Source organism: Triturus cristatus, chromosome 8 (genome assembly GCF_964204655.1).
Source record: "Triturus cristatus chromosome 8, aTriCri1.1, whole genome shotgun sequence".
Lineage (NCBI taxonomy): Eukaryota > Metazoa > Chordata > Amphibia > Caudata > Salamandridae > Triturus > Triturus cristatus.
Window position 1 is genome coordinate 811,806,112 of NC_140591.1, and position 18,867 is coordinate 811,824,978.

Genomic DNA, 18,867 nt, shown 5'->3' on the forward strand with positions numbered 1-18,867 from the left:
TCGGGGCCAGTGTCTCACGGTAGTGAGCGTAATATTCCTGGGGGAATCCGTCAGGTCCCGGGGTCTTCCCGGGTGCCAGGCGGCCGATCGCTTCTTCAATCTCCTGTAGCTCGATCGGCGAATCCAGGGTCTCAGAAATCTCAGGCTGCAGCCGCGCTAGTGTCGCCCCGTTTGTTCCCAGTAGCTCATTCAGGGAGAGCGTGGACGGTCGGAGACGGTACAGCCGGGAGTAGTAGTCCGCGAATGCCTGGGCTATCGCCACTGAGACCGTGTGGACTCCACCCGCGGGGTCCGCGATGGCTGGAATGATCCTGCCCGCCCGGGGATAGGTCGCCAGGCGGTGGAGAAGAGTGCCGTTTTTGTCTCCCCAACCGTACACCCGGGCCACCGAGGAGCGCCATAAGATCTTCGCCGCTTCCAGGGAGTGCAGGCGAATCTCTTCCCGCAGGAAGGCCAAGCGACGAGACCGTGCGGCATCGGCTAAGTTACCCAGACTACGCTCCAGTTCTAAGGCCTGGGCCTCACAGTCCGCGAGCTTCTGGGATTGAGCCCGTCGTTGACGTTGCAGGTGCCCTTTAGCGGCGCCTCGAACAGTCGCCTTGCCAGCCTCCCAGAGGACGGCGGGGGAAACGACAGAGCCCTCATTATGAGAGTAGTAGTCGACTATCTCGCCCCTGACCGCCCTCCGAAAAGCCTTGTCGTGAAGGAACCAAGCGTTCAGACGCCATATCGGACGGGCAGAGAGGGGGGGGGGACCGAGAGCGAGGAGCACCGGCGAGTGGTCCGAAAGGCCCCTCGGAAGAATGCGCGCGTCCCGCACCCCCACGCAGTCGGTAGAGGGCACAAAGATGAGGTCGATCCGGGCGTGGGAGTGATGGGCCGCCGACGTGTGGGTGTATTGGCGCTCCTGCGGGTGCCAGATCCTCCAGACATCGCAGAGGCCCTGGGATTCCGCCCAAGAGGACAGTTGTTTTGCGCGGGCGACGCGGGTCGAAGAGACCGGACCCGTCGAGTCCATATGGGGCGAGTAGACAGCGTTAAAGTCCCCGCCGAGTATCAGGGCCCCTGCAGGAAGTGTCGGGAGGATATCCGCTGCGTGGGAAAGGGCTGACGGCAGGAGGGACGGTGCTGCGTAGAGGGACATCAGGGTAAGGGGTCGGCCCTCCAGAGTGCCACACACTACCAGTAGCATACCCTGTGGGTCTAAAAGCACCCGAGTCAGGACGAAGGGAAAAGACTTGCGAAGCAATATGGCCACCCCCCGGGATCCCCGAGCAAAACCTGAGTGCCATACCCTGTCATAACCGTAACGGCCAAGGAAGGGGCAGTTGTTACCCAACAAGTGAGTCTCCTGGAGGAGGAGTACATCGATCTCTGCCCGTTGTGCATATTTGAGGACCGCCATGCGTTTGAAACGATCCAGGAGGCCATTGACGTTCCAGGAAAGTATGCGCATGGCGGCCCTAGGGACAGGTGGGTCAGCCATAATCAAGGACAGAAGAATGAGCCAGTGGAGGCGCGTCCGAGTAGGTTCCCAGAGAGGAGGGACAGCGGAGCGCCGGGTGAGAGAGCGGGATAGACAGTACATGATACCTTAGCACAACAGATAAGGGGGAGTCACCCCCCACCAACAAATTCTCCCCAACGAGGAAGAAGCAACCCCAAACCAACCCCAACCCCCCACCCCCCGCCCTATACTTCAAAAACGGAAGCATCTGTCGCCCGAACCAAATGGAAGAACCACCAAACTAAAACGCTTGGGCTTGAGCGCTAGTGGACCCCTGATACATCAAAAGTGAAGCCTGATTTACCTGCCCTGGCCTAGAGCAACACTGACAGCGGGACGTTCCACCCCCGCCCAAACAATTCCCACCCCCCCCACCCCAAAGGTAAGCAAAGAAAGTCAGATGGTAGGGCTGCGAGAGAGGTCCGAAGTGTCCGCCAATTCAACCGGGTGGGTTGCAGGGCCTGTAAGCCGAGGTGACGCGGCCCGCTGCCCATCCGCCACGGGACTGGCGTGCGCGGCTGAGGAGGCCGATGAGGTTCTCGATCTCTGGCTTGGCCGGCCCCCAGAGCGCGTGGTGATCGCCTCCCCCGTTGTGCGCTCCCGGGGCAATGTCCGATGCCGCCGACGGGTCTTCGATGTCCGGGGTCTCCCCCGTCTCCCCCGTGGACCCAGAGGCGATCCGCGCCCAGAATGCTGCAAGGGGTGCTCCTCCGCCAACCAGGTCCAGGCCGCCCGCGGGGTATCGAAGAAGAGAGTTTTTTGCTGGAAGATGACCCGGAGGCGGGCTGGGAATTGGAGCTGGTATTGGAGTCCCAGGGAGCGCAGTTTTTGTTTCACTTCAATGTAGGAGCGGCGCAGCTCCTGGACTTCGCGAGTGTAGTCCGGGAAGACCATGATTTTGTGGTTCTGATAGTGGAGGGCATCCCTGCGCCGGGCTTCACGGAGAATGGCATCTCGGTCACGGAAGTTCAAGAGCTTTAGGATGAACGGCCGGGGTGGAGCCCCTAGGGGCCTGGGGGCCAGGGAGCGGTGGGCTCTCTCCACCACGAACGAAGCCGACAGGCTGTCCTCCGGCATCCAGGATCGGAACCAGCGCTCCATGAAATCGTCCGCCCGGCCCGATTCAACTCCCTCCGGGAAACCCACCAAGCGCAGGTTGCTGCGTCGGGCGCGATTTTCCGCATCCTCGACCCGGCGGTGCAACTCCTTAGAGTGGGTGGTCAACTCCCGAACCTGGTCTTGCAGCTGGCGGATGTCGTCCTCGGCCGTGGATATCCGGGACTCAGCTTCCGAAATGCGGGCGGTGGCGTTCCTCAGATCTTGCCGGAGAAGAGCAACGTCCACTTTGACCTCACCCACCATGCCCTCGAGCGAGGCGCGGGACGAGTTGATGGCCTGCAGGATGGCAGCCAGGTCTGCAGCAGGGGCCGGGGCCTGTTCGCCCGTGGGGCCGGGCCCCTTGTCGGAGGTTGTGAATTTGTCCATCCTGGTTTGGGTGGCCCCGGACACCGGCTTGGCGGCTCTGTCCTTACCCATTTCTGGGCCGTCCGTCAGCGAAGGAGGGCAACTAGCCGGTGACAGGCTCGTGGGACGGCAGCGGGCAGCTGGGCCGCCGCGGGACAAACAGGAGGCTCGTCCGGGAGGGCCACCGGCCGGGAACGGCTTGGAAGCACCAGCCTCAGCGGTCAAGCCCTGCCGGGCAGCTCATCAAAGCGGGATCCAGCAATGTAGGTCTCAGTGCCAGGCCCCCGGCCGTCGCCCGGGGCCCCCCAGCCGGCCGCCGCAGGGCCGCAACCTCCGGCGCAGCCCAGGTCCCCAAGGGAACAATTAGCCGGATCTCCCCTCAGTGCCCAGGAGGGGCAAAGTGTCACTCGTCAGGGTCCACAGCCGGGATTCCAGGCGATGGAGGGGGGGGGGGGGGAGAGGAGGGGGGGACAGCACATACACCCCCTCCGACCGCCGGTATGCGGCCCGAATCCGCGAGGGCCCCCCCGCACCCGGAGTCCGCAGCCGGTCTGGGATCGATGGAGCCGGTTCCGCGCCGCCACCAGGAGGAGAGGGGAGGGAGAAGGGGGGGGAGCCAGGGGCCCAGGCCCCCCCGGCCGCCGACACACGGCCCGATGGGGGGGGGGCTCCCCCGGACAGCCAACCCCGCAGTTGCCCCGATGCAGCGGTCGCGGCCAGCCCCACTCACCGCCTGATTCGCCGCTCTGCGTCACGCGGGGGGGTCCGAACCAGCACCCCCGGGGCTCCGGATGGCGTCAGCAAAGCAGGGCAGCACCGGGCCAGTGTCAGCAGCCCCCGCGGGAGCCCCGCGGCCACCGCGTCCCTCAGCCAGCAGTTTTAGGCCTGCTCCCCTCGTGGGCGCCGCGGGCTACATTTCTTCAGCGTGGCCGCGCCGCGGTTCCACAGCCGCCACTGCACGCCGTCGGTCTGGCTCCACGACGGCTAGGGAGGCTCCCAGAGCCCGCAGCGCTCCAAGATTCGGTACGGGGCGGCAGGGCAGCTTCACGGACCCCCGCACTCCGAGGGAGCCGGCCAGGGCAGTCCAGGAAAGGAGGAAGCCGGATTTGCGGGGACCGAAGCCGGGAGCCTTAGTGAAAGGCGGCCATGCCGGTCAGGCGCCACCTAGCGCTCTTGTAGTTGGGATTTTTAAAGTGCTGCCTGTGGCCTAAAGCTTCAGTGCACTTGAGCGTGCACGCGCGCAGCCGCCAATCACTGCTGCGTGCGCACCACTCACGTGCTTGCCACACAGCGCTCCCGTCCAAGCGATCACGATCACTTTCGCTTTGATCGCGATCGCTATAACTTTCGTTTTAACATTTTTTTGCGTCCCGACTGCTTTAACATTTTTTTGCGTGGCGGTGAAACAAACCCGAATTGCTTACTGCTTTAACATTTTTTTGCGCGGTGGTGAAACAAACCCGAACTGCTTACTGCTTTAACATAGTTTTATGCGCATGTTTGTTTTCTTTAATGGCGCCCGAATAATCTTCATCTTTCACAGTTGTTTGCGTGCGCACTTGGTTTTATTTAATGCCGGTGAAATATACCAAAACTGTGTTCAGCTTTCACAGTTCTTTGCTTATTACTTGTAGGCAGACAACAACGTTCACAAAGCACTTTACGATAACAATGCGCTTTAGATGGTGGTGAAACAAACTCGAACTGCTTTAAAAAAAAATTGCGCGCGTGTTTGTTTTCTTTAATGACACCCAAATTGTCTTCATCTTTCACAGTTCTTTGCGTGCGCGCTTGGTTAACTTTAGTGGCGGTGAAATAAAACAAAAATGTTCAGCTGCCTCTTCCTTTAGCGATTTTGCATTACTCTTACTGCTAACACCCCCCTCCAACCCCTCAAACAGCACACCTTATCTTAAACACAGGTCGCGATATCCTGCTGAGCCATTCCTTTAATACAAACTGGCGCCACCTACATTTACATATTTAAGTGGATGAAAGACCGAAACAATTCACAGGATCAACTGTCGGTGGCTTTCCCTCGCCTGCAGCCACGTGTCCCAGCCTCCCGCTGACTGGCATGGGCATGATTTGTGATCATTTGATTTCCTTCCCTATGTGTGTGGCCTAACTTAGCGCAACTGCCAGCGATCACACAGATATTCCGGGGCTTTGTTTGTACCGGTGTCATAACGTTCCCAACAAATGCAGACTACATTTTTTGAATGAATACCACAAATAAATGTTTTGGCAGGAAATTACCTGTTACACCAACTTAATGCACATGGAAATTGCTCTTACTAATTTTATATAGCGCAAACACGACCTAAAGGTAGGTTTGGGAAATATTTCATTAAGGCATTACGTGCACCCCATATGTCCCAGCCACCCGCTGACAGGCACGGGCAGGATTTGTGATCACGAAATATGTACAGTGGCACAACAAAGTAGGCTGACAGAAATAAAGAGCGTCAGTCAGATGGCTTTATTTACCTACTATTCTAGGCACTGTAACTTAAATGACAAACATTAGCCATTTTATAGTGGTTACAACCACAGAGGGGTGGAAGGTTGAGGGGGATGTCAAGAACCTAACATTTGGCAGAGGCGAGCGCTCAGCTCACTGAGCTATCCTTTGGCCTAGCAGTCTGACATACCACATCTATTATTTTAATACCCACTCCCAGTTACACCGGCATGTTCCTTAAACATTAAAAATCTGTGTACATTCTCATGCACGGGAAAGAATAGTAATATGAAAATCTAGAAACGTAACCATTTAAAATCGTGTAAACAAAACTATAAATGTATTATTTAAAAAGTGCACAGCAGAAGAGTGCTGCTCCGCCGAAGAGTGCGGCAAATCTTTACTATACAAGAGGAAGTCACAACCAATTAAAATCTGGGCGCAGAGCTCGTGGCACATGATCTGGTATTTCTGCTGGATCAAAATTGGAGCGGGAGGCCGACCTTTTCTTTTCCTCCACAGGCCAGATCATCTTTATCAAAAACAGATCACAGCATCTCCATTAGAAGCGACGCCAACAGCTGCCACTGAATTATACAGCACCCTACACGGCGCAAATCGCAGCTACTGGCTCGATAGAGTGCTCTGTGTAGAGCCAAGAGTAACTACTACCTTAAAACAGTTCCCAGCGCAGCGCCAGGAGCAGCCAGTGCATTGAATCAGTCTCCTGTATAATGCAAGGACAAACCACTGTGTTGAAATTTTGTGCAACTGGCAGTGCTTTCACACGCGATAATGAAGACAAGCATTGGCATAGCCAATAGGTCTCGCCTTTGGGACCTTATAAGTGTTTAGCCATGCAACACTTGATGTTGTTGCACCAAGGATATTGTGCTGCATAACTAAATACTTATAAGGTCCCAAATGCAAGACCTATTGCCTATGGTCTGGTGAATCAGGTGCAGATCTGAATAAGGGGTGCTAGGTTTATCCCATTTGCTACATGCTTAGGCCAGGATAGCAAGAATGAGACCTGCAGGTGAACATGGTACTAAGCATAATACAGAATCGCCATTTGATCATTTTTCTATTGCAGTATTTGTCAGTTTCGTCAATTTGTCTAGGGGTGTGCACAATTTCCTAATTTGTGCAATTACACAAGATTTCAGAAAAATTATGCCTTATCATGCAAAATGAAAACCTGGCATTTGGCACTATTTTATCATGAAATGCATCATGGCATGCATAAAGCATTGGCATAGCCAATAGGTCTCGCTTTTGGGACCTTATAAGTATTTAGTTATGCAGCACAATATCCTTGGTGCAACTACATCAACTGTTGCATGGCTAAGCACTTATAAGGTCCCAAAGGCGAGACCTATTGGCTATGCCAATGCTTGTTTTGATAGGCACGGGGAGATTAAGTGATTTGCCCAGAATCACAGGCTATTGCGCGTCCTCGCCCGAGACTTGAGCCTGGTTCCTCAGATTGGAGGTCGACCTCCCTAGCCATTAGCCATCCGTTCTGTGTGTATCAACTATCTTCCTGCACAGTCACAATCCCTTCTACCTCGTCCGATGGCCTTCCCCATCCAATCTTATTTTACTACCTCTTCTCTCCCAACTCATTTCCCACTCTGGCCTGCTCCTTGTACCCTTCCACGTTTGCCTCCTACGTCCAATCACCATGCCACCTCCTTTCATTTTTTCTCCTCTTTTGACCACTTGCTTCCCTATCAAGTCACTTCGGGCAGGCCATGCTTATCCTTCCGGTTCCTAGCTTGTTTGTTTAACTTTTCTTTCCCTGTATTTTCACTCTCGCCCCACCTGTCTCTGTGATCCTTCCCTTTCAACAGGATTTCTCTATCTCAGCGTGTGGCCTTTCAGCCTTTTTGCCTGATATGTCCCTTCTCAATCCCCAATGTCCCCCTTCCCTCTCCTATCCACCTCCCCCAGTTCAAGAGACACCTGCTGCTTGTGTGAGATACATTCAACGTGTCACCTGTCTTACAAATCTTTCATAGTCACGTGGGCGGGCAATATGTTGTGAAATGCCCGATGCCCTGCCATGCTGTGACAGTGGGTTATCACACATAGCTATCAAAGGAAAAATCTGTTCTATAAATCACCTTTGGAACCTTATTATAAGAAAGCGTTATTTCTTGCTGATCGGTAAAACATTTGAAATAAGGTGTGAAAGGACCACTTTACGAACTATACCACAATATACGCAGAGGGCTGACAGATAACTGCCCTTCTCCTCCACCAGCTAAATGAATAAAATTACAGAACATAGGAATCGTCAAGAATGCGTAAACAAACTGTATGGAACCGAACCTGGAAAAGGGAATCTATTCTTAATACTGTAAAGAATGTTTTACCTGTGTTATCTAACAAGATAATCATGTTGTTCCATGCTAGGCTATGTTCTGGTTTCAAAACTGTAGCATTTCTCCATGCGTTCAGGGCATCTAGGTGGCGATTCAAGTCTGCATACTGAAAAGAAACAAGGGGAAAGAGCAGATTAGAGCCTTAACACTACAATGGCGATTTGCATCGCACCATACAATATGCAACCAGCATGGCTATTTTTAAACTCATACACGGCCCCATGTATTCATTTTTATGCCTGGATTAGAGACCACATTAGCTGGCTGCCTCAGATAATATAATCTACACAGAGAAAGGGGAAGGCGGTAAAAGCCACTTCAGTCACTTGTTGTCAGCCCATATGCAGTAGCATTAGTGGTTTTAACTGTATGGAGCTCTGTTTTTATACTCTGTGCGGCTACTTGATTAGTACAGCAGACAGATGAGGAATGCTTCTATTGTAATTAGGCCTGGGCAGTGAACTCCGCTCCGTTTATAGAGTTTACCGTACTCCGCGGAGCACGCAGAGTTCCAAAAAGCTCTGCAGAGCAGAGTTTTTTCCTCACTCGCCAATGTCAAGTTGGCGAGCACGATCGAGGAAAATCCACTTCACGGTGAGATTTGTCAATGCAGTCGGTTGCGGATGGTCATGACCGTTTGCATTGAGAAACCTTTTGTTCGCATTGATAAAGCTGCAGAACAGGTATAAATCTACTCGAGAGGCAAGCAAAGAAGCAGCATCCTCTCACGCTGTGCATGTTTGTGCTGATTTTACAGCGTGGAACAAACACCCAGTGCTGAAAATCAACGCTAACGGCATGACTAAACGCACTCCGCCGCTTGCAGAACTCCACGAAGTCCATCCAGGCCTAAGGTAATCCATGGACAGGAAAGTGTCCATAAATTGCAATGGAGGGTTAAGGTTAATTTCTAACATTTACAAGACAAAGGATGTGACAGTCATGCGGCAAGTCCATTTGCTCTGCATGGCAAATGTTGGCTCCAGTCAATGGAACGGCTTATCTCAGGCAGGCTCTATAGTGCCCTCTGGTGGTTATCCATCTTCCAAATATGGCTTGCTACTGTGACCCTCAAGCTGCTCATCCCTGCCCAAGACCTCACCCAGCCTGTCGTACAACAAGAAATGCAGCTTAAACTTTGTGGCAAGAATAAAATTGGTGGGTGAAGCATCCCTTTCTGCTTTTTCAATCCAGGAAGCAGCTACTGCTGGGGTATGCAGCCAGTGCCCTCAGCCATTTGCTCCTTCTTGCTATAGACGAAAATGCTCTGCTCCCTTTATTTGAACTCTGCTAAGACTTGGTTTCCAATCGTTGACTTCTGATGAGGACGTATGGCTCCACTTTGTCTGCCCACATCTGCGTCTCCTTGATATTGGCATTGCTTCAGCCTGTGCACATATGACGACTGACACAGAGGAAAATGTCATGTGTGGCTCTGCTTTTCCTGCTCTTCTATCTGCTGCTGATGCACTCTGCATAAAACACATCCAATACTTCTTTTACATCCCAAATAACGCCTTCATATTCCTTCATGGTCGCACACTGATGTCATTTGCCACCCTCTCGCAACCTGCTTTCTGTCAATTCCCCTGGAATGGAGGTTTCACAGACAATGCACCAGACTGAATTAGGCATGTCCTATGAAGCTAGTGGACTCAGAAATAGAAGCTTTGCACTCATTCACACAATACCGCCTGAAGAGCGGCTACACGTACATAAATCTCCTTGGCCCCTTGATGCTATAGTCCATGACAGTATCATATTCCATCCCGACTGTAATAAAACAGCTTCCCTTAACTACCGCTCATACATGTGGTTTTTGTAATACGTTTTACCTTTGGCCAGCCTTTCATCAACAGACATGCATTGTCTGTTACGCACTTTCCCACTATGCTCCACCCACTTATACCAAATACCCAAAGGCAAAGCGCAAAACTGCTGAGTCACTGAAAACCTATAAATATTAATTGTACTAATCCAGGCTACCCACAGCACCAATTGAACCCACATCCCGTCAACACTATCCTTTTTCACATCAGTCACACGCAAACAGCTCACTACAGCCACTTACATCATCCCTTGCTAACTACCACTGAAACCACTCCGCTTCATTCGCAACCACAGAATCTACATACTCACTGCTCACTTGGTCACATCACATACATAACCATCTGCTCACAATACCTCTCAACACCATTTTCTTACCATTCACTCAACCACGGTTGCTCACCAGCAGCATTAACCACTCATAAAACATAACTTATTACTCATGCACTTGCAACATCAACTGTTCACCTGTTTCAAGCATCTTATCCCTGGTGGTGTAGTGAGTTAAGTGGTAATTTGTAGTGCTCCCCTGGAGAGTATCCAGCAGCCTCATCTCCCTTTTTGCAGGTGGGTCCACAGCAAGTGAGGGCAACCTCAGGGGCAGACTCAGTAGAGTAGCCTAGACCCACACACACAATAGGTCGCGGCCTTCGACCAAGTCTTGCCAGAAATTACGGCAGATGCAACCTCAGTTGGGACAATGCCAAACATGGTAAGTGTAACCTGACCAGGTCATTATTAATAGGTGCAGACCAATGGGGAAGATATCATGACAGATGCAACCCCATTGGGGCTTAACAGGCAGGACAACAACAGTCTGGTCGATGTCATCAACACATTCCCAACTGGGCCAGAACAGGCAGATGCCTATAATGGTTCCCAACTGGAATCAGGTGTTAGACCTGACAGCCTTAGAGTTGTCTTCCCCCAAACTGTTTGCATTACTCCCCCCGTTTTAGCTGATCTCTTTTTTTTCTTGGCATTAGGACTGTGTGCTCTTTACAACTGCTAACCAGTGCTAACGTGCATGTGCTCACTTTCTAAAACCTGGTAACACTGACTGACACCCAACTGGCACATTTAATTTACTTGTAAGCCACTAGTACAGTGGTACCACATGCACCCAGGGCCTGTAAATTGAATTCTACTGGGGGGCCTGTCGCACTTATTGTGTCACCCACTTAAGTAACCCTTTAAACATGTCTCAGGCCTGCCATTGGTGCCTGTTTGTGCAGTTTAAACTGCCATTTCAACCTGGCAAAAAACTTTTTGTCAGGCATAAACGTTCCTTTTTAATACATGTAAGCCACCGCTAAGGTAGGCCCTAAACAGCAGGGTGCAGTGTAATTAAAAAGTGAAACATATACTTTTAACTTTTACATATACCGGTAGTAAAAAACTCTTACATTTGTTTTTCACTAGTGCTAGGCCTGCCTCTCCCATAGGATAACATTGAATTATCTAATTATGGGAAACATCATTTACCATGCATACGAAACAACGCATGCCATTACAACACGGTCATTACAACAACCGCGTTGTTACATCGCATGCCATTACAACGCAAGCCGTTACGACGACTTGCTGTAGGGGGCAGTTGTGCAGAATGGAGTTGGAATAGTAAATAATACTATTCCAACATCCAGCACCCCCCTGCAGCAAGTCGTTGTAATGGTATGTGATGTAACAACGGGGTCTGTTCTAAACGCATGTGTCAAAATGTGGCCTATTCCCTAATTACATTTCTTAAGTGTTATTTTTTAATTGAGAACAGGTAGGAATGTTGAGTTTGGTGTCTGATGAATTGTAATGTAAAACCCTGTTTAATGGTAAAGTCAGATTTTAAGTCACAATTCTGAAAATACCACTTTTAGAAAATTGGCATTTTCTGACTGACTGACTGAAATGCTTATAAAGCGCACGAATGCCGCGGCGTCTCGGCGCTGTGAGATACAGAGGAGAAAGAAAGCAGTGGAGCAGTTAAGTTTGGGTAAAAAGCCGGGTCTTTAGGCCTTTCCTGAAGCTCATTTTAGATTTTTGGGCGCGTAATACTGGAGGTAGCGAATTCCATATTTTAGCCGCCTGGTAGGAGAATTACTTTCCTCCCCATCGGGCTCTGTTTATTCTGGGCTGGCAGACTAGGTCATGATTGGCTGACCTCAGCGTTCGAGAGGGTACATAGCGGGGCAGTAGATTGGTGAAATCGTCGGGTCCCTTACCATGTAGGGACCTATGTACCAAGCAAAGAGCCTTGAATTGAATACGGCGCCTGACCGGGAGCCAGTGAAGCTCCCGAATGGCTTTGGATGTGGGGTGGCGTTTGGGGAGGTTCAGCAGCGCCCTGGCCGCCGCATTCTGGATTGCCTGCAGTTTGGACAGTTGTTTTTCTCCTACTCCCAAATAGAGAGAGTTACAGTAATCTATCCGGGACATTACAAGGGCTCCCATCACCGTCTTTCTTAACATGATCGGGATGTAGGGTAAAACTTTTTTGAGCACCTTGATACTGTAGAAACAGGTCGATGTCACCTGATTGACCTGGGCTTTACACGAAAGATCTTTATCTAATAGGAAACCAAGGTTCCTGACCTTGTCTACAGAGAGAGGGCAGGATCCTGCTTCGGGAGGCCACCATAGATCACTCGAGATAGATGGTTTATGACCGAACTCTATGATTTCGGTTTTATCCGTGTTCAGTCTAAGAAAATTGTGGCTCATCCAGTTCTTCACCCCGGTAAGGCAGTTTCTAAAGCGTTCCGCTGTGGCTTCGATTGACTGTGAAATTGACACTATGATTTGAGTGTCATCGGCGTAAGACACCAGTTGTAGGTCATAGGATCTGATCAAGGCTGCTAAAGGGGTGACATATAGGTTGAATAATGTAGGCGACAATGCCGATCATTGCGGGACCCCACCCGGAAGGGAAAATTCTGTAGATTGCAATCCATTCCAGATCACTTGGTGAGTTTGGGCGCCCAGAAAAGAGGTGATAAGGGCCAGAGCAGTGCTGGTGAATCCTAGGGTGGTTAGTCTTTTTAGCAGGACAGAGTGGTTTACAGTGTCGAAGGCCGCTGTGAGGTCTAATAATATCAGGGCCGACCGACCACCCTCGTCCATGGTCTTACGTATTTTTTCGGTGGCCATGATAAGAGCTGATTCAGTGGAATGAAGGGGTCTAAAACCGTGCTGTGACGGATCCAGCAGCTTCTTTTCATCCACATGTCTCATCATTTCTGATTCATGGCTTTTTCCAGAATTTTAGCGGATAGGGGCAGGCAGGAAATGGGACGGTAGTGTTTGGGTTCAGAGGGATCAAGGGTGTCCTTCTTAAGAATAGGTCTGATGCAGGCCATCTTCCAGCTTTTGGGGAATTCACCTTGATGAATAATTTTATTAAGCAGGGAAGTCAGGACATTTGCGATGCTGTCAGGGATCGAATGCATTACATAGGGGGGGCAGGGATCCAAGGGGAGCCAGATTTCATCTGAATGAGTAAATCGGATACTTGCTTCTTCTCTAGTAAAGAAAAACTAGAGAAGCAGAAGGTGGTCGAAGTGGACTGTCCGACATCACTGGTGGATATGTCGGATACCATGGTGCTGAGATCATCATATACCATTTGTACTTTAGTTTGAAAAAAAGTGGCAATTCCAGTAACAAAGCTCTGATCTGGACTGACGACTGTGTCCCTGTGGCTTTTGACTAAATGGGCTACAGTTTTGAATAGTTCCCTGGAAGAGTTAGAGGAGTTTTGAATTTTATCTGTAAAATAGGTAGCTTTGGCCTGTACAATTATTTGTTTATACTCCTGTAGGACTTTTATGTATTCCAGTTTGTTTTCCTGACTGTAGTCTGAGCGCCATATCCGCTCCACTCGTTAACATTTAATCTTGATTGCTTTCACCTCTGCCGTGTACCAGTGAGCGGTGGCGGACCGTTTTCGTTTTTTTTTTGCTTCAATTGGGACCAGTTCATTGACTACCTCAGTGATCCAATTGCTGAAGTTAGTTGCATAGTCCTCGCTATTTCCACATTCAAAGTTCGGGGGGTATCTGGCCAGTGTTTTGGCTAAGGCGTCAGATTCAAGCTTTTTCCAGGGACGGGTTATTTCGGGATGCATGTAATTTCTACGCTGATTTACAAGGTTTTTTAGTTGCAAATTAAAAATGATAGCGTTATGGTCCGACCATGGTACAGAGAGAATAGACGTAATCTTAATGTGGTTACTGTTGGTAAAGATCCCGTCAAGGGTATGTCCTGCTGAGTGAGTGGTCCTGCCAACTAGCTGCTTCATGTCGAAGCTGAGGAGATTATCAAGAAGAGTGGCTGAGTCCGAGTCGTTATTCTCCTCAAGATGATAGTTAAAATCACCCAGAATAGTACAGGTAACTGAGTCAAACGTTGTTTCTAAAAAGGTGTGTAATGCTTTGGTGAAAGGACCTCTCGGGCCGGGGGGGCGATACACAAGCAGTCCCTTGAAGATCAGGCAGTTATTTTCTTTAATCTTAAAGGTAATAGCTTCGGCCTCTAGGTCTTGTCGGGGGCATATACGTAATTTGAGGTGCGATCTATAAATTATCGCAATACCTCCACCCATAGATCCAGTTCTATTTGTGCATTCCACAGAGTAACCTTCGGGAGTGGCGGTGTTCCAATCAGGACCAGAGGCATTTGATGCCCAGGTTTCTGTAAGGAACATAAGGTCAGCGTTGTGATCAGTGATCAACGCTTCAATTGATGTTTATGCTTCAGCATGGACCTTACGTTCAGTAGTATACATTTGAGAGTTCTGTTGTTATTTATCATCGTTTTTGAGCAGTTGTCCTGATTAGTAGCCTGTGGCTGGTTGGTTAAAGCAGTGTGCACTTTTTTCTTGTCCTATCATTTGGTGCCTGCAGCCTGTATCCTCAACCACATGACTAGCTGTAGCTGGCAGTTGGTCTTTGTGTATTGCTCCCAGACAGTGAGAAGAAGGGGGAATATGTGTTGGCAGGATGAGCAATCTCTGACTTGATAGGGGCGAGGAGTTGTCAGCTACAACATTTACCTTTATAAACTTAGAAGCTTCCCTGCTGAAAACATATATATTAATAAATGTGATTCTTATTCTCTATCCACCCTGCATTAGTTAAAAGAGTCCGGAATGAACTGCATTTATAGTCTCTGAGATTAAAAGACATATGATAAAAAAAACCTTATTTTTTTCTTACGTCATTACAAGTGCTTCTTGTTCAGCTCCAATCAGCTGAATTATTACCACATTAATCCTATGCACTGCAAAGTATGTAAATGCTTTTAGCACTTTAATGTAAGTATTCTAAGACGGTACAATCTACTTCATCTGCATAATACTAAAAATTAGGCCATTAAAAGCTATAAAAGTGATAAATGTCAATGATGTAATAGCTACTTACTCTGTCAACCACCACAGCAAATCTTTGTACAGAAAAAAAAAATAAAGCCAACTTCCATACCCAAAGACCCATTCTCACTCTATCTCTCAGTTCAAAGTTCTCCCTTGCCACTTTTATCATGAGGTCTATGTCTGGACATTAAGATTCACAAAATTACTGGATGAGTCGAGTGAGCAGCACATATTTTTAATGACAAAAATATCTGATATAAGAGAACTGTTGGTTTTTTCTTTAAGTAATTTCTCCAAGTCTGCCAGTCTATCTCTGACAGACAAATAATTTGATTTTGTTCCACTTGGAACGCCCCTCAAGATTCTCATTTGTTTCTTTTTAATTTTATTGACATATGTGGAGCTTGCACACTTGGGCCCTTACGAAACGTTAAATTGTCCAATTGAGGTAAATGTCAGTTACATGTAGGGAGGAGACAAGAACTCTGCTAGTTAAATTTTATTTTGGGATTATTCAGCCGTCTGTACTGGGTAACACATACCATACCGGACTTGAGATAAGATATCTGTACAGTTTCTGTCCCCCTCCCCACATTTCCTCATTTCTGTAGTGGGACAGACAGCGGCGGCAACACAGTCTCAGTACCGTGGTCAGTCGGAGGGCTCTACACTATATCAAGACAAAACTACTAGTTCCGTGACCAGTGAAAAGGTATTTCTAATATTTTCACTTGGGCAAGTGTCTTGTGATCTGATCCTCATTATAAAACATGTGCTCCAAAGACTATTTTAATCTGCACCATGCAGATCCAAGCAGGTGTTCCCAATGCCATCTATGAGAGCGTTTGGCTTTGGCAATATGTTGTAACCATGCTGATGGCCCATAAGTATATTGTGCCTTTACAACACTTTTACCATTAGATTAACTTTAAATAGTTTTCTTTTGATTACTTATGATGCACTTGTTTGTAGGTGTTGTTTTAGCTGTCTGTTGTCGAAAATCTTTTGCCTACAATATAATATACCTAGACTGGGCTTTCCGACAGCCCCTCACCCTTGATTGGATGACTTTCCTATGTGTCTCAGATCACTACTCTTTGTTTGATGGCTTTTATCCCTATTCTTGAGTTTGTCCTGTCACTGCAATGTTTTTTCTGTACAATATTTCTAATCTGATGTTTCTATCCTTCTACTGCTCATGTAGTGGACTATGTTTCTATTTCTTTTTAGTACTCCTATGAAAAGATAGCCACTTTCTTTATTGAAGAAATCAGCATAATTTATTCTTGGCTCAAAGATCAATTGAAATCCTCACCTGGAGAAACATTTATTTGGCCCCGATTCCCCACCCCCAAATAAAAATTATGCTTTAATCTCTCTACTTCCAGTTGTAGTTGAGGAGGTCGATATGCCACTTCTAAGCCTCAGCTCTGATTTTCCTAACAACCTGTTCCCAATGAAGGTTTAAAGCTTTATCACCAGCTCCTGGAGATAAAGTCAAAAGTTTAATCAAATCAATTATTTTTTCTCGTATGGTTCTGTTCCTGTTGTGGCTTCCCCTTGCTAGGCATAACCATGTCCTCATTTTTAAGGACTGTCCTCCTATTACCTTGTTACTTGAATGTGCAATGTGACTGGAAACATAGTGGCAAAGCTGCTTTCCATTTAGCTTTATGATTCTGAAGTACTTGGCAGGGTGGCCTTCTTCCCGGACAGGGTACCAAACCAGCCTCAGTGGGTGGTTGTACTAGATGAACCTAGAAATATTCAGGGTGGTGATGAAGTATGCTAAAACTCTGCCGTGTTTGATATTCCAGACTATTGAAACTTAGTGATGACAGCACTCACCTATGTCATACCCTGTCGCCCCACCCACCACCTACCCCACAGACAGAGGGAGAGAGACACTAACACACTTAATAAGCTGGGTTTATATACACAACAATGTTCCTTCTCACAGTTGACCTTACTTAACAAGGACTAAGTGGAAAAAGGATGAAAGAAGGAGAACAAACAAATCAGAGATCGAAAAATAAGTAGTTTATAAAGGTTTGTAATATACACGCGTACCACGGTCTGTAACCGAAAAGAATCAACACAGCATACTGCACATAGGATCTGTTTAATATAACGGAGTTCATATAATATACTATTTTTAGGCGAACTGAAAAATGTAATACCAACATTTCCAACGTTGTGCTTCGCTTGAGGCACACACCATGTACAGTGTATTGTAATAATGTGGTATAGCGAGTTTGAGCCACTAAGAAACAATTGAAAATGCATGGAAAATACAGGAATTCAACAAGAGAAAATATACCATAGCTGGCTAGCTCTTCTTTTGTATGTGGTGTATTCACTTATCTAGTTAAATTCATTTATGTCGCTCAACTTGCATCTTTCAAATTTTTGCCTTTGGAAAAGGAGAAATATACACAGGACTACATTTCCGAAGTATAGTAAAAGAAATAGTGCCTGCATATAGGTCTCAGCAAATATCATGCCTAGTGGTTTGGTGAAGGGTGGGAATTCATATTGTGGGTTCACTGTGACTCACATATCTTCGCAAACTGCTTAGGGTACTCATATCTCCACGGCAGATTACGAAATATCTGAAAAATATTTTGGAACAAACAAGTCCACATTTCCCTTGCAAAGCTTTTGGATCACTGGGAGGCGACCACACATGTTTTAGACAGTGTCCCAGCAACCGAGAAAGGAGGAGGAGATAACACTCTTAGCTGCTGTTCCACTGGAGAGTCTGACTGGTGACCACAGGTCTGAATCACAGCAATAATACACGTACTATGTGGTGCCTTCAATTCTGTCCAAAAGACACACAATTGATGGACGGAATGCAGAACAAATCGAAACATTCACCCCAGTCAAGAGATCTGGGTTCAATCCATCATTCTTTTGCTCACAATGCCACACCAGCTTAGACCTGGCAATAAGCAAATCAGGCTCGACCCTGTGCCTCATGGGAACAGTCCAGACCGAACTGCCAAGCCAGGTCCTCCCTGGACCGGAAACAAGCATCCTAGGACTGGTTTCTTTCACCCCTCATCAGCAAGGATAGCTTGAATCCAGTGGTACAGTGAGCCAATTCTGTCCACGGCATGCATGTGCTGTTTGCCTAAAAGTTGAGCAATTTTGCAAGTACTCACAGCACAAAAAAAGGTAAGAACTCTGCCCAGCCCCCAAGTCAGTGACTTCTCTCCTCCTTAGCCGATCTTGATAAAGGATCAGCAAATTAGGGAGTACATAGGAACTCAGAAGGGACATTGAATAGAACATAAACATTACTGTTGCTTGCACCTGCCCTGCACTTGCAGTTGACTTGTGTGTCCTGCAGCACCCGCTGCTTGTCCCTCAAGTTGCTGCATACAAAGACCAGAGTACTGGTGCATGCTGGTCCTCAGTCTGCTTTACCAGATACTCCCATCACAGGGGACCAAGAAGCCACCATTACCCAACTGCTCTAAAGATTAACTGGGGGGCGGTGCAAGTGAACATGTTTATGTGCATGTAATGCTGCACGTGTCTGCCTGTGAGCCTATGTTTCAGTGTAAATATCTTCACATCTTGTCATGGAGAGGCATCCCTGGCAACGATGAGACATCACTAGCGATTGGCAGAAATATTTGATATCGAATGCCCAAATCTGGCATACAGTGGGCAATGCTGGTCTACGGCAGGGATCCCTGGCATCTGATGGGCACCACTGGCATCTGGCAGCAACCCCTGCATACCGGCTGGCACAATTTGGGTTTCTTGGCACTTGTGGAATATAATGGGCATTCTCAACATCTGGTGGCCACCTGGGTCATCTAGCCGTCATCTTTCACTT

The 18,867-nt window shown here is 48.3% G+C and overlaps 1 protein-coding gene across 1 annotated transcript in view; it reads right to left on the reverse strand.

Moving 5' to 3' along the window:
* The window catches only part of TMTC4 (transmembrane O-mannosyltransferase targeting cadherins 4), a 724,433-nt gene that overhangs the window by 167,017 nt on the left and 538,549 nt on the right, over positions 1 to 18,867 (reverse strand). The window contains exon 15 of the mRNA XM_085622264.1: positions 7,817 to 7,931. Within this exon, the coding sequence (XP_085478390.1) occupies positions 7,817 to 7,931 (115 nt within the window). The remainder of the gene's footprint in view (positions 1 to 7,816; positions 7,932 to 18,867) is intronic.